The sequence below is a fragment of the Thalia democratica genome, chromosome 8 (assembly GCF_965202585.1).
Source record: "Thalia democratica chromosome 8, ktThaDemo2.hap1.1, whole genome shotgun sequence".
Taxonomy (NCBI): Eukaryota; Metazoa; Chordata; class Thaliacea; order Salpida; family Salpidae; genus Thalia; species Thalia democratica.
In genome coordinates this window covers 23,041,780-23,057,710 of record NC_139172.1, presented here as the reverse complement: position 1 = coordinate 23,057,710, position 15,931 = coordinate 23,041,780, and the positions used below count along the sequence as shown (strand labels likewise).

General features: G+C 33.6%; 1 protein-coding gene across 1 annotated transcript; it reads left to right on the top strand.

The window, feature by feature from the left end:
* The first annotated feature begins 2,435 nt into the window (after positions 1 to 2,435).
* Positions 2,436 to 15,540, top strand: LOC145842571 (ephrin type-A receptor 4-B-like). Its single transcript, XM_082950033.1, has 21 exons — positions 2,436 to 2,578; positions 3,413 to 3,480; positions 4,470 to 4,588; positions 5,973 to 6,215; positions 7,289 to 7,485; positions 7,722 to 7,826; positions 9,798 to 9,956; positions 10,248 to 10,356; positions 10,577 to 10,730; positions 10,889 to 10,970; positions 11,461 to 11,627; positions 11,761 to 11,887; positions 11,957 to 12,130; positions 12,199 to 12,318; positions 12,438 to 12,623; positions 12,693 to 12,754; positions 12,824 to 13,033; positions 13,136 to 13,330; positions 13,526 to 13,758; positions 13,924 to 14,112; positions 14,295 to 15,540. Exons 1-21 carry the CDS (start codon positions 2,509 to 2,511, stop codon positions 14,584 to 14,586), a joined length of 3,261 nt encoding a protein of 1,086 aa, XP_082806159.1. The 5' UTR covers positions 2,436 to 2,508; the 3' UTR covers positions 14,587 to 15,540.
* Positions 15,541 to 15,931: the final 391 nt, after the last annotated feature.

The window sequence follows — 15,931 nt, the reverse complement described above, 5'->3', positions numbered from 1 at the left end:
TATTTTTGGATTTCTCTGAAAAATTTATTTTTTTTTCAATGAGCGCATTTTCGGAGCTTGAGCACTTGAAGTCAATTAAGTTAAAAATTGAAACTTTAACTTTAATAATTTATTTAATTGCTTAAAAGAATGTATCTTAAATTTTAGAATATTTTATTAAAACTTTGTTAAACTTTTTAGAATTCTAAGTACAATTTTTAAAAGTGTAATTATATAAAAAAACAACTTTTTTCAATGCTGATATTTGCCAACAGCTGTTGACATTAGACTTAAAAAATATTAAGTAGGCAAATTGTTACTTGTATATGCAAGCTACGTTTAAATAGTATTACTCATATTTTAAGGTATAATATAAAAACTAACGAATAACAAGCGAGTTGTACAAGTAAAAACGTACACAATGTTGCAAATTGCATACGTTACAAGCTGCTTTGATAAGTAATTATTCTATCAGATTTAGCATGATAATGTCAAAACTTAAACTGATTAACGCTCGTGCATTAAACTGAACGAGTATAATTTAAAATTCAAATCGTCCGAACAATGAAGCGTTTTATGCATTAAAACAACCGGCTACGGGATAAAAGTTGAACTTTGCCGAATACATCTTCAAAATGCAACCTATTATGTTCGGCTTGATCCTGGGTACAAGTTTAAGAGTATCGATCAAAGCCAGCGGTGCGTGAAAACAAACGAATGTTTTACTTCCCATAGCCAGCCCGCTGCTTTCGTCGGCGCATTGTATTTTCCGCGAGTCCGTTTTAATCAGGCAACTAACTGATGTTCATTTATTTCTGCGTCACACATGAGCGGTTTTGTAAGGCAGCGAGGGCAGCATTAGCGCTTTTTCGTCTCTCTCGTTTATCGCATCTCTCTCGTTTTTTTTCTGTCTTCAAAAGCTTCTTCACAATTTAGTGCTGCTGCAGTGTTTTATTTTATCAAGGTAGCGGTCGGCAGCCGAACTTTTTTTAATGTAAATATTTTGATGAGTCTTGTTTAGTCATGTCATATGGTACGTGCAGGACAGGAACAAATAAATGGTTCGATTCATCAAAAAGTTTTTTGTTGCCGGCCAGAAGTTATTTTTAAAACCTTTTTTTATTTTTATCATTTAAACTAGTTTATGTCAAAATAAGTAGTTATTTGTTTCGGAACTCGAAAAGCGAAGCTTTGTTGTTGAACTAAAATTTATTTTTGTTTTTTTTTAATTTCAAATTGTTTTGATATGTATCTATATAACTTACTATCATTTTTATCTTTCTTTATGAAAGTTTCACAACGCCAGCTTAAGCAGTTAACAGTTAACTCAAACATACAGTGTTTAATTAAACCCAGATAAAAGCCCAAATCTTTCACAACACCGTTAATCTGCATGACAAGCAAAAATCCAAAACAAACTTTGATCACATTTGTTTAATCGCTACTACCACCATCTAGCTTCTCAACACAATAAACTTTCGTAATAACATTTCAACGCTAATGCTTTTCATTTATAAAGGCTGTGTTACAAAAGAAGGCAAATCACAACAGCGTGCTGTTTGTTTAACTTCGAACAAACCCATTTAAATTGGCTAAGTTGCTGCCAGCCCTGTTTGTCTTTCATCAGAAAAAGTTCGTTCAGTTAGATTTTTTTTTTGTTTTTTAATTTGTTGAGGAGAGTTAAAAACGTGCTGATGAAAAGCCGACCACTTGAATCAAGGGCTTTCAGTACAATGCTGGATATTTCACATCTGCGTGTGTGGACAGTTTTTTTTTTTTTGAATTTTAAAAACTAAGCTTTGTTAGTTTAGCTTTAGAATAGTTATTTTTTATCAACTTTTTACAGGTTCCTTGCAGTTTGTTGTGTTTTGTTTACCAAACAGTTGCGTGATGACGTGCGAGTCACTTTCAATGTTTGTTTGTTTTTGTTGTGTTCAACAACGTTCAGTGCACTAACTTATTCTGATTTAGCTTGTGCAAAAGAAGTGATTATTTTTATTTTATAATATTTTTTCTCATGTTATAGACGTTTTATATGCGTTGTATTAAAAAATGAATTGTAAATAAAATATTGTAATTTAGTTAAAAAACCAAATTCCTTTAGTTAGTTAGTGGTGCTATTAAATTAATTAAGTTTAAGCCGTGATGGCATTTCAGTGTAAGAATTTTCATTAAAAATAATATTAGTGCATGTAGGTTGACGATTAAATTTTTATCTTCAGACTTGTCGCTTTCCGATGCTTTTTACAGCTTTAAGTCGGTACCTCAAAGTGAGAACTGTTATATTCGCCGAAAAATGCCGACTATTTTCTCAAAGTGCACCAATTTCAATTTAAGTTTTAAATAACTCTCACAGCCAAATTGTAAACACAAACTTAAGTAATTTCCAACGCTTGCTTCTCATAAACATTTTACAGAAAATAACTTCAAGTGTTTTTATTTACAGATATTACTAATTAAACTTAACTTAAAAACCACTACAACACGTACAACCTTTCAAACACAAGAAAAACTTTGAACTGAGGAGGAATGAATTCAAACTTTTGTGTCGTCGTCTTCGCGCTGCTGCTCAAAATCAACTCCGCGCACGGGGACTCGGGTGAGCGAGAAATAATTAATTTGCAAATTCATCATTATTAAGTTTGAGAAGTTTGAAATTACTTCTGAACTTGCCCCCGCGCTGCAGAGGTTAGCATTTAATCTTCGGTCGGATTAGCCGTGTAATTAGCTGGCAGCGAAATGTTGCGGGGCCCTTTTCGGGTTATCTTGTTGGCATGGCAGCCAACTCTAAGGGTAATTAGATGCGAACCCTCTGCGCGCTCGTTTTCTGCGAGTTATAGTAATCTTGGGCGGATTGCAAGTTTTTTTTTTGATGCTATCTTCAAAAAAATTGAAGTTATAAATAAACTTGATCCAGTTTGAAGAGAAAAACAAGAAAGTTACATTTGTGTTTGTTTAACAAAGGTTTACATAAAAATTGTCAGTTATTTCCGTGTTTTGATACATAACAATGAGTGCACAATTCAAATACGCGACCTCGCCTTCTTGCTCAATGCAAATGAGAAAGTAGTGCGTGTATTACGAATATTTTCGTTTCTCAACTGTTACTTAACAATATCCAGTTCTTTAAAAATCGCATTAATTTATCACAAAATTAAAAAATATCGTTTATAATTTCAAGTTCACCGATAGACAAAGTAAAGACAAGTTGGTGGAGATGAACTGGTAGTACACACAGTAGATTGAGTATAGCCCTCAGCAATATTAGTTTTGTTTAATACATCGTGTGTATTATTAGTTTTCTTGCGATTTCACTTTAATTGTGTTGACAATAAACTCGAAACGAGGGTATTAGACCGATATAAATAGCAAATAGCTACTTAAAAATTACATGTTTCATTAATGGTATTTTTGCAACAAAAACTTTTTGCAGACGAAATATACAACACGGCGAGAATGTCGAGCGATTTGGGATGGAAGTCGCCTCCTAATGACGATGAGGTTTGAAATTTTACTGATAAATTAGAAACAAACGTTAAAAATCAGAAAGAAAGTTTTGATGAATTTGTTTATCAAACATTACTGTTTCGTTAAGCCTATAAATTACTGCATGTCAATATAACTTTAAATTTTTCTGCTTTGTTTTATAAACTTTCTTCTTAATTAACTTGTTTATTATTTTGGTTTATTGAACTCAACAAAATAAATATTTTATTTTCCATTCATAAATATTCCAAAATCGTAAAAAGTTTACAACCAATCAGTAATAAATTGAAAAACTTTAAACGTCTAATCCTATTATGAAACAAAGTAAGAGTAAATAAATTCTCGTTGTTTGAACAAGTTTATGAATATACAGTTTTACGATTTCCGTCATTGTGGTTTGTTGTTAATTCTTTTGTAAATAATTAACTCGAACACGAAACGTCACAGGACAAACTGAAAATTCTTATCACGAAACATCAGTAATTTGTTGTTCAAAAAACCAAAACTTTCAACAAAAACTTCAGTTATTTTAATTAATGGGATTAACTTGTTAAGGGTTTTAATTACAAACAATTATCTAAATTTACATTTGCTCATTTGGGCAATGCTGTTATTGGCAACAGCTATAACAAATAATATTTTTTTTTCTCAACAATGTTGGTTCTGCCTTTAAATACATTTCTCAAAATCATGAGGTAATAAAAAGCATCAATTAAATATTTCGCAACTAGCTTTTTATTGATTTTACAAAAATTTGTAATACGGAAATAGCTTAAAATTAATAAGAATGTTTACTAGTTATTTTAGTCTACGTTGCGATTCAAAACTTTTTTAGAGAAATTTATATAACAATAACATCTTACTTTGTAAATTTGTGTAATTTTTCGATGTTTCTTTAGTTGAAAATTAATAAAAATACAACAGGTTAATCATATCTTTATACACTTTGAAACTTAACACAAACATCATCAACTTAATGTAGTGAAAATAATAAATTTAATTAGTTTTCCGACGTGAGCGGCATGTTCCAAGGCCAGATGGTGAGGACGATTGAAATTTGTAATAAGGACGAATGGGACAAGAACGCCGAGCACTGGTATAGGAGCCCCTACATACACGCAAAGTTGGTTTCAAATATTTGGTAGTTTAATAAATTCAAACTTGTGTGAACATAGATAAATGCTGCGGTTAAGTTAAGTTATTTCATGTTAGTAAACTTTAATACACTAGGTTGTGTTTTTTCCTGAGTTTAAGAACAGCAAGAAAAAAATGAAGCATTAAAACAAGATTAAACTTAAGTCTGTTTTAATTAGGGCAAAAAACACTAATCAATAACATTTTATAAAATAACGTCAAATAATATTTTGATTGCTTTTTAATTTGAAAGGTAATAAGTTAACAAGATAATTAATTGTTTTCTTAAATCGCTGCTAAAAGTTCATGCCAAAAAACATTAAAAGTTTTCGGTTAATCAAAAAAACTACAAGTATTTTGTTTACAGCATTCAATTATTTTTTAATTCCTTTTGAGATGGCAATTTTTCTCATTAAAAAAAGTTCCAACTGAAATTCCTCAAAGTCCAAAGGCTGAAAGTATTTTATTTCTTTTCTTCGAGCACTGCGCCCTTATTAAAATGTACTGATGGCTTTCAAGTCGATCATTGAAAAAGCTGCAAATAAAAGAACGACAACTTCGTAAGTGCTGTTGGAAAAACAAAACGCGCAACAAAAGAAATGCGAAAGGAAACTAAACATTCAACAATGGCTACAACGAAAATAGGCTGGTTGGTAGAGGCTTACAAGGGAGAAAATTTTTAACTTAAAAGCACTCAAAGTGACCGGTGCACTTTCATGTTAATTAACTTTCGACAAAAGTTTGGCCAAAGCCCTTTACGTGTTTCAAATCCCGCTAACCTGAGCCACGTTGCCCTGACAACGCTTTCGAGTGGGTGATACAAACAAAGCGCTCAAATTAGCTTTAGCACTTGTCAGTTAAGATAGAGCGGCACACACACACAGTTTATACAGTTAATTGTTGGTACGACTGTGAAAATGTTGTGATTGCAGAGTTATTGAACGTTTGATGTGAGCGTTGAACGAATACCGGAAATTAGGATTTTTTCACGTCATAATCCCAACAGCTGCGCGCTGTTGTGGTTACAAACGCAAAACATACCAGTTGAAACTTAATTGTGCTCTAGATTGCGGCACGAGTATTTCAGAATGTGTTAAAACCAGCAATGTACTTAACTTTGTTATACTAATTTGATTATAACACAATTAACACTTAAAATGTTTGAAAAAAAAAGAGTTGTATACTGTTAGAGTTCTAATGCTTATAATTGTGATCATTGCTTCGTGCATGAAACACAGTGTAAGTGGATAAATTTTCAGTATTAAATTGCGTTATTACCGGTTTTTTCTACGCAGTTTTATTCTGATTTCTGCTAAAGGTTTATACTAAGACTGTAAAAAACACTCCGCATTCAAACTCAAAATACTTCACAGGTCTGCGAACCGATTGCACCTGGAAATCGACTTCTCGATATGGGGGTGCGACAACTGCAAGGAGACGTTCACCCTGTACACCTACCACGCCGACTACGACGAGGCAACACCCCACTTCCCCCAGTGGCGGGAGGGACTGTACCAGCAGATAGACACGCTGGCCGCCCACGAGAACTTCAACGGGGAGCACGGGAACACCAACAACCAGGAGAACAAGGTGTACTCGATCAGCTTGAACGGAAAGTGAGTTGTTTGAACAAAAAGTGTATAAAAATTGATATTATATATAAAAAGTTGTCAAATTATTGCATATTGATTGTAAAGTACTTGTAGTAATTTTATAAAAAAAAAATATTTTAGTTAAAGCTAAAAATTAAATTTTTCCTGATATTAACAAAACTTAGAAAGTTTTAGTATTTATTGAAAATTATCTGTTTTCGATAATCTGAAATTTTTCAGCTATCTATCAAAGAGTCTGGTTTGAAATTTTTTTATGAATGTTAATTTTGTTTGCTTATGGGGTTTTAATTACTAAAGACGACGCTGCTCTACTTGCCGCTTTTGTTTATGCAATCACTGCACGCTTCTCATTAACGTGCTTAAAAACCCTGAAGTACAAATCCCTTTAGTGAGCGTTTTACATTGTCAAATTTCAAAAATTAATTTACCTTAAACATTATTCTGAGATTTAAAACGAGCTCGTTTGCCGCTTATCTGAGTAAACAAGATAAAGATTATTCTTTCGTAAATTTCTTTATCGCGAACGTCTCTTTTGAATTTTTTAGATTAGCCATGTCACTTAAACTATAATCTTAATATGAACTCCCCCTTTTAATAGCATTCTTTCTTATCACAGCTTGCCTAAACTTTAGCCGAAGTTTAGTTCACTCCCAAACCTGATTTAAACTTATTAAAGCAAATATAGATAAAGCTATTTGTGTTCACGCAAGATCTGAGCTTACAGTTGATAAAACCGGCAAAGCCCTTTTTAAAAAGACGGAAAACTTCAGAAAAAAGGCTTGACTGTTAATAAGCCAAATGTTTGTTGCTTCATTTTTTTACAGTAGCAAACAACGTAGGTCACGTTTGTTTGAACATTGTTTTACCGTGTAAACACGATAAAATACATACCTTTGGAATTTCTGCGGTGAATTACAAGGCTACGAACTCCATACACAACAAACACAGGCAATAACCGTTCGTGTTTTTTATTGCCCAACGCACGCACACAAAGAAACAAAACAGCTGTTTTTCATACAAATGTTATTTTATCACCACACGTCAAGTCACGCGAAAATTATTTTTACTTGAAACAGGAAAGGGCTGTACGTCGCTATACAAACAAAGGGGCCGACCTGCATCTCCATACTGAGGCTGAAGCTGGAGTACAACTACTGCCCCGAGACAGTCAGGGACCGGACCGTCTTCAAAAGGACGTCGGCCGGGTCGAAAATTTCGTCGTTGGTAGAAGTGAAGGGGACGTGTGTTGACAACGCTATAAACACGAGAGGAGGTAAAAGAAAATTAACAGATTGATTTCAAAAAAAATCAATAAATAAAAAATACATCTTACCATAAACAAAAATTTACAAAAAAATTTTAAAAATGTTTTAATACAATTGACAGTAAGTTCATATAAATGTATACTATTGAAGAAAAAAAGCTTATAACAAACCAAAAGTTTTGAAAAAAAATTAGAACGTTAACACATTTATTTATACCAGTGTCATCTATATTGTTAATACACAGATATGAGGTATTACTGTAATGCCGATGGAGAATGGACTGCTTTCAGCGGAGGCTGCGTCTGCGACCGAGGCTACTTCGCCCATTCAGAAGGCGGAACTTGCACAGGTAAATAGTTATTCTCCAAGCGTAAACACTAAAATCATTTCTCTCCATTGTAATATTTTTCATTGTGACGCAATAGCTGGCGACGACGGTCTAACGAATTGCGATTGCGCGTCGGCTCCAATTGCTTTCAACTTTTCGTCGTTAATGTATTGATGCAAAACTCAAAAGTGCCATTTCGGTGTCTGGAAAAATAATTTTCTCACTGCTTTGCGCTGGCTTTTCGCAGAACTTCTAATTTGCAGCCAGTGTTTATGTGAAAAGGCATCGCGCGTTTTCGTATCTCGAGCGTTTTCGTCTGATGACGGTCATTACCATTCGCGTTGCGATTGCTGGCGCTAATTTGAGGTGAGATAAAGTGTAGCTTTTAAATCTGAGTGTCGTTTAATGCGTTCAAAGATAAACTGCGAATGAAATTTTAAGTGAAGGTTAAGCACCATGAGAACGAAGTTTTATTTGAAATAGTTTCGCTGATTTTAATGTACCTAAATAGTTATGAAAAACATTATTATAACGCATTATAGTAATGTTTTTGCAATTAGGTTTTAAAAAGTTTACTGCCCTCGCAGTAAACTTTAACCAAAATGTTTTACAGTTTACCTTTAGTAAAACATAGAGAGCTTTGAACTTGCTTGTCATAAAAAGGTTAACTTTTATAATTACAACGCGCAAAAAGTTGAATAGTTCAGATTGAAAACCAAAAAAAAAACTTAATTGAAACTAACATATCCGCTCCTTAAACTTTCTTTTATTGTGTGAATCGATAAAAATAGTTCAAAAGCTAAATGCGTGCGCGTTTTCTTTGAATTTATTAAGCGTGAACTCGGCATTATGATATCATACACTCTCGTGACGTTCGACTTTTTGTTATTTGGGGTTGAAACAATTTTCCAAAGTTTGATGTTGGCAAAAAACACAACATTATCACAAAACTCCATTGTTGCACTTAAACACACATCCGATTTTGACTTTGACCATTGGATGAAAAAAGTCGCAAAATCAATAATTTCGAAGTGACAAAAATGTCGAAAGCAAGACTTGAAACGAATTGCTGGCATACTTGTGTTCTGTTGTGCCATTATTTATGTGATTTAGCTGACTTTGTAGTGCGGCTGGAGTGGCCTCTTGTTGTTTCAGGCCGTGCCGTTGTCGCTTTTGATTAGGGCTAATTCAATAAAAAAGCAAATTACTAATAAGTTGTGTTCGTTCGCTGAATGAATTCGAGCGAATTATTGTTTTTTTATTGTTGTTAAAAGCTTTGTAACTATGTTAGTTTAAATTTTGCTTTACTATTTAAAAGTAGACCTAATCAGTTTGATACATAGAGAACAGTGCATTATCGAAAACTGATAAAGCATATACTTAAAAAATGCAGACTAAAGTTCACGTCAAATAAATCACACCACTGTAAACATCGTTTTAGACATAAATTAACTTTCACTGCAACAGTTTACTGCAGTATAAACTGTTGCACCGTCAATCACAGGGCTGTATCGCAAACAACTTTAGGCCGCAGAATACAAGCATGCGCGCCGTTGTTTGCGTGGCTAATCATCTTTTTTTTTGCTAAAAATAAGTGATTATGCAGCGTACTGCAGTAACCGAATACGTCGTCGGTGTAACAAAACCCTTTCAAGCCTGAAAGGGGCAGTCAATTTTTTTTTTCAAATGACTGATGTGAAATAGAAGCACTTGCTGATGCTTTTAAATTTAAATTACTGCTTAATGTACCATGAGCCAATTGAAGTTTCACACTCAAAGGTGAATTTAATGTATTTTTGAGAAGAATGACAGGGAAACTAATTTCTCTAAAGTTTTTGTTTAAACTGTGTTTATATTAAAAAAAGATGAATGCGAAAAGGTTTCGAAACATAGCTTTGACGTATTTCACATGATTAAGTTTTTGATTAAAATATTTTTTTGACTTTGCTTTTAAAAAACTACTTTTATATAACAAACTGAATTTAATGACAGCTTGTCCAGCGCCTCACAAGTACAAATGGGCGACCGGCAACGGCACTTGCAGGGACTGCCCGGCCAACAGCCACACTTTCAAGACCGGCACCTCAACATGCACCTGTGACAACGGGTACTTCAGGTCAATAGATGAAGATGCTCACCAGCCTTGCACAAGTAAGTTGTTGCTAACTTTCAATCAATGAACTTTCAGTGATCCTTCATAAAGCTCAAATAATTTTTAATACCTTGATAATTAAAAACTGCAGCAGTATGTTGTAAAATGTATCATTATAAACATTCACCTATTAACTGAAGTAAGCTGATAGGGTTTATGAGTTTTCAAATGAAAAACTTTAAATAAGAAAACAGTGGCAGAATTGAAAGTATGATAAAAATAGACAAACTGAGAATAACTATTACAAAGTCTTGCTGTAATTTTTTTAATAATTTTTTCAATTTTATTAGGAATACCATCAGAACCGCATGCCGTCGAATACACTTTAGACAAGAATGGTCTTCACATCAACTGGCAGAAACCGAAAGACAATGGAGGCCGGAAAGATTTGTTTTACAGGTTAACTACTAAAAAGCATCAAACTTAATAAATATGATAAAAAACAAACAAAAAGATTATTAAAGATATAACCTTTATCACTAATTTAAAACTAGAAAGAATTATAAATGTTAGGGTTTAAATATGAAGATCCAGTGATTAAACAACTTTTATAATTTTTAATAGGAAAATTTAAACAAAAGACAGTAATTGAAGTTTGAGTAACATTTTTTGATTACAGTGCGGACTGCAACATTTGCGACGATGAAACTTATGAAAGTTGCGAGAAATCGTGCCCAGCAGACATTCAGTTTTATCCGAGCAACAATAAGAAGTTTGAGGCTACGAATATTCTGATAAGTGGACTAGACCAGTTTTCGCATTACAAAATTAAAGTGAGCTTGTTAATATAGTTTGAAGATCTTTTACAAATTTCTAAAATGTTTAAAAACTAAATGGATTTTCGTTTATTCGATTGGTTTTTAATTATTTTTTTTTAAAGTTTTTTATTTTTTTGTGGTAAGAAAATTATAAATAGTGAAACAACAAACAGATATCTTCATACAATGGCGTTTCTGCAATTTCGGACGAAACTCCCAAACATTATTATTTGAAAGTAGCAACTAGTGAAACAGGTTTGTTGATCGCAACTTAAAAAAACATTTGAAAACCTATAAAAAACATAAGGTACAGCAGTTTAAATAACTACTAAATTAAAAAACTAAACAGTAGTAAATAAAATTTTTTTTTTTCTAAAACGACTTGAAAAATACATTATGACTTTGTCTTACAATTGCTTATCTATGCAAAACTTTATTACACATAATGCTGAATCAGCGTAGTTAGTAAATACGACTGTTAATGTTTATCTTTGTAACCAGAAAACAAGCACAACTAGAAAAACTAAGGACGATACAAAGTTCAGTTGAACTTATTAAGCTGCAGATATGCAGCGTTGCATATAAAATAAATATAATGCTTGTAACTTCTATATTAAGTTAAATTTATATTTTTATAACAAATATGTACAACTTTAATATTCAAACTTGAAGAAAAATGTTAGTGTCATTTATAATTTTAACTGCCTTGAAATAACACCACAATGTAAAATATGTTCTTTATCAGTTCCTTCCGCTGTACGAGACGTCAAAAGTTCAGACATCAAGGCCAGGAGCTTCAACTTGACCTGGTTGGCTCCGGAGCACCACAACTCAGTTGTCATCGACTACGAGGCTGAGCTGACCGCGGTAGCTGAAGACGGCAGCACGTCAAAACCAGCGCTCTTCTTTAAAGTGAGTTTTTATAACTGTACTTGGAAGAAAAAATAAGTCAACAGATTGTTTAACACATAAAATCAACTTACAGATGTAAATAAACAATTAAAAAAAAAAACAATTTTAAAATTATTAACCTTTTACCAAACAGATCGAAAAGAACCACAGCACTATATACGGTCTGGAACCTGAAACAAGATACCGAGTGAGAATGCGAGCCAGAAGTGCAATTGGGAGGGGAATTTACAGCGACTGGAAAACATTTTCCACCCTACCAGGTTGTTTGAACACAAAGAGTTAAGCTATAAGTATAGTGTAAAAGTCTAACAACATTCTTATAATTTCAGAAGAAGAGCAAAGCAACGGAAGCATCGGGCTTATACTGGCCGTAGTCGTTGTTGTCGCCGTGCTGGCAGGTGTAATTATCTTCGTTTTGTACCGAAAACGCAGCAGCAACAAAAGACAGACGCGCAAAAAAGTGAACAGCGGCTTTGCCGAACAAAAGCCGTTGAGAACTCCAAGTATGTTTTATATTTGTTGTTTGTTTTTGAGGCGTAATTCAATTATTTTATTTTAATAAATACTTTAGGGTCACGTAACCTGTCAACAATTACATATGTAGACTACCGAGATCCACACAAGGGCATTCAAGAAATTGCTAATGAGATAGATAGAAAGTTGATAAAAATGGAAAGAATAATCGGACAAGGTACTTTTAATAGTGTTAAAATTTAAACAACCTTTGCATACAAGCATACATAAAATAGTTTAATATTATTTATGAACTGTAGTACAATTCAAAATACTCAACAACCACAATATTCAAAGGTGAATTCGGTGAAGTGTGGAAAGGCACCTTGAGTAGAAAGAAAAAGCGTCCTCTGGATGTCGCTATCAAGCGTTTGAAGAAAGATGCAACGATTGTTGATCACTCAAACTTTCTGCGAGAAGCTTGCACCATGGCTCAGTTCGATCATCCGAACATAGTACAGTTGAAAGGAGTTGTTACTAAACGTTGGTTTTTGTGTTTTAACCAATTAAAAAACACTTGATCTAGTTGTTTAAAACATTTTATAATTTCAGAGCAACCAGCGATGATAATCAGTGAGTTTATGAAGAATGGGTCTCTTGATAAATACCTGAGAGTAAGCAAATTTTTTAACTTGTAAATTAGAACCTTTTATGAATCTAGGTAACTTTTTTATTAATAACAGAATAACAAAAATCAACTCGAGATGTCGGTTATGCTAAAAATGATGCACGGGATTGCGTGCGGGATGAAGTACCTGGCCAACATGAGCTACATCCACCGCGATCTGGCTGCGAGGAACATTCTGGTCGACCAAAACATGGTCTGCAAGGTATCGGACTTCGGGTTGAGCCGCACCATCGACAACGACCCCAACGCCACCTACACGACGCAAGTAAGTAAAAAAAAACTTAAAAAACAGTTTTTTACTGAATGAAAAAAAAAACAAATACAAAAATAATATTTTTTTTATAACGTATATGTTTTACCTATTTAGGGAGGTAAGATTGCAGTGCGTTGGACCGCGCCGGAGTGCATCATCGACAGGACTTTCACGACGGCGAGCGACGTGTGGAGCTTCGGCATTGTGACGTGGGAGATCACGTCGTACGGGGAGAAGCCCTACTGGGACATGGACAACGAGGCGGTGCAGAGGAACATCGTCGGCGGTCAGCGGCTTCCCTGTCCACAAGTGAGTAAATCTTGATGAAAGTTTTAATGTAAAACGTTAGGCAAAATTCAAAATGTGATAAGATTTTTATAAGAAACATATTTTTTCTATAACATTAAAATTTTACGTGGAACTAACTGTTGCAAAAGTTTCAAAAAATCATAATAATCAGGTTAGAAAAAATCTAAAGTACCTTATAACGAAATACTTTATTAGGGTTGTCCTCAAGTTTTGCACGAACTGATGAAAAGCTGCTGGAGCGCCGACCCGTCCAAAAGACCTGACTTCAGCACAATTTGCAAAATACTCGGCGGCTTCCTCAAAAACAACTCGCTGATGAGGGAAGCGAAAATTGCAAAGACCACGTTGACCCGAGTAAACGAAAGGCTTCCTACGCCGATAAAACCGACTTTGTTCGAACCATCTGAGGATTCATCATCGAGTTCTTTGTAAGTTTTTCAGCTTTAAACATTTTAAAGAGAAAAAAATAACATAGCATACTCATTTTGCTTCAATGAAACTTTTTAGCTCAGTTATAATTCTTTTATTATGCGTTTTAAATTTAAAACAAATTACATGCAAACCTCAGTGTAAAAGTTTTTTATAAAAAACAGGCAGCATTTGCTGGCAAGCAGTAAAAACGATCGTTCATACGAAGAAGAGAACAAGTACAGTCACATGAGTGCGAACGAGGCCACTTCATTGGAAGAGTGGTTGGACATGGTGGAAAAAGTTGAGAACACCAACGCTCAGCCTCAGGAACAGCTCAACCGAATCGACAAACTCGCTGAAATAACTGCCAGGTAACTTTAGTTTTGTATGAAATTACTTTTTTTTGAGATTAAAAATAATTTTTTTGTTAAAAATTTATTTGTACAGCACTTTTACGCTTTACATAGATATAGACTTAGGCGCATTTATAAATTTAAAATCTAAAAACTTGATGTTAAAAACTTGCATTGCTCTGAAATATTTAAATTTTCAGCGATCTGGAACGCCTCGGCATCGTGACAGCGGAGCACAGGCGCCGGCTCGAAGCCGGAATGACGACTTTGCAGCGGCACAGGTCGAGAATACAGGCAAGCTGCTCGCCCACCTTCAACGACGAACCCCAGCAGAGCTTCCAGCCTCCGAGCCATGTGCAAAGGGCGGTCCACTACCAGAACTCGCCGAGGCAGTCTCCGAGGTCGTTCCGCAACTCGCCCCGCAACGAACACTCCTCCATTGTCGTGATGCAGAACAGCCCGCTGCTGAGCGGCGACAGCGGAATCGTGTGAAGTTGAATCTTAAAGTGAGTGAGAGCGTGTCGAGAGCGGCAGTGAAGTTTCTTTCAAATGGCGGGAGTTTTCTGTTTTGTAGAAGAAGACTGTTTGAAAGCTCTTGTTGCAAAAAGCCAAGCTTGTAATCTTTTCGGAAATTTTTGGAAAGTTTTTGTCTTTAATTTTTTCTCAACAACTGTTGCACCTTTTTTATTCTGCAAATGTATAGCTATTAAGTTTTTTTTTTAATAATTTTTATCTTTGCACGCTGGACGGGCTTTTTTAAGATTTCTGTTTGTTTTTTAGGGTACTTCATGTAAAATGAAGATATAAGATGTAAATATAAAATTGTGCCGTTATTAAATATTTTTAGACATTTTAGTACGATATACTAACGTTTGTGCTTAGTTTAATATTTGATGATTTTTTGATCAAACTATGATAATACCTTTTTAGTTTGCTTTTTAAAATTTGTTGTCTTAAACTTTTATTTTATAGCTTTCCGATACTTTTGTTTAAATCAATTACTTTCAAAACACAAAAGTTTAAATTCCTGACAAAATGCTTACTTACCACAACTTTTTTTAATTAATATTTATTACATTGCTTTTATCTTATTTAAATTTCGAGTAACAGGTTTAAATTAACACTGATAATATAAAACAGTGAGTAACCTGTTTTGAACAACTAAACAACTTTTACTTTAACTCTGACAAAAATTTTCTTTAATAACTAATAAAAGTTAGATTCATCTTCAAATTTTCAGCCGCTTGTTTAAAAATGCTTAAGTTGTCAATTTTTTAATCATTTATAGTGCCTAATACACTTCATTGACAATAACTTGAGTTTAAACTTTTTATGTCTGCCTAAATTTTACTGTTATAACTTCTAACTTCTATACTAAAAAAACTATTAAACATTTTTTTATGTTGTTTTGTTTGCATTGTTTGAAATACAAATTCCGAACTTTTTGAGTTTATTGTACTTAATACACTTTTTAACGCCAAGACAAAAACTTTTTTTTAGATACCACTATGAATATAACCAACTTAAAAAAGTCAGAACTGTTTAATAAATCATCATTAACATGATATCATAGTAATTGTTTGACCAGTTACTATCGCAAGCTGATATCAAAAGCTTCCTTTTAAAATTTGACTCATTGCCTGAATTTATAGCCAAACATTACTCTTGTTTGATCAGCACGTAATTGTAATCAGTCAGACCATTAAATAAGTAGAAGTTGTTATCCCTAAAACTATTTTTTTTCCAATTCTAATTTTACACTTTTAGTCTTAAATTAAACATTTAGAGTTTTAAATTTGTGTAGATATAACTTACGAGACTTTATTTATTTATTCAA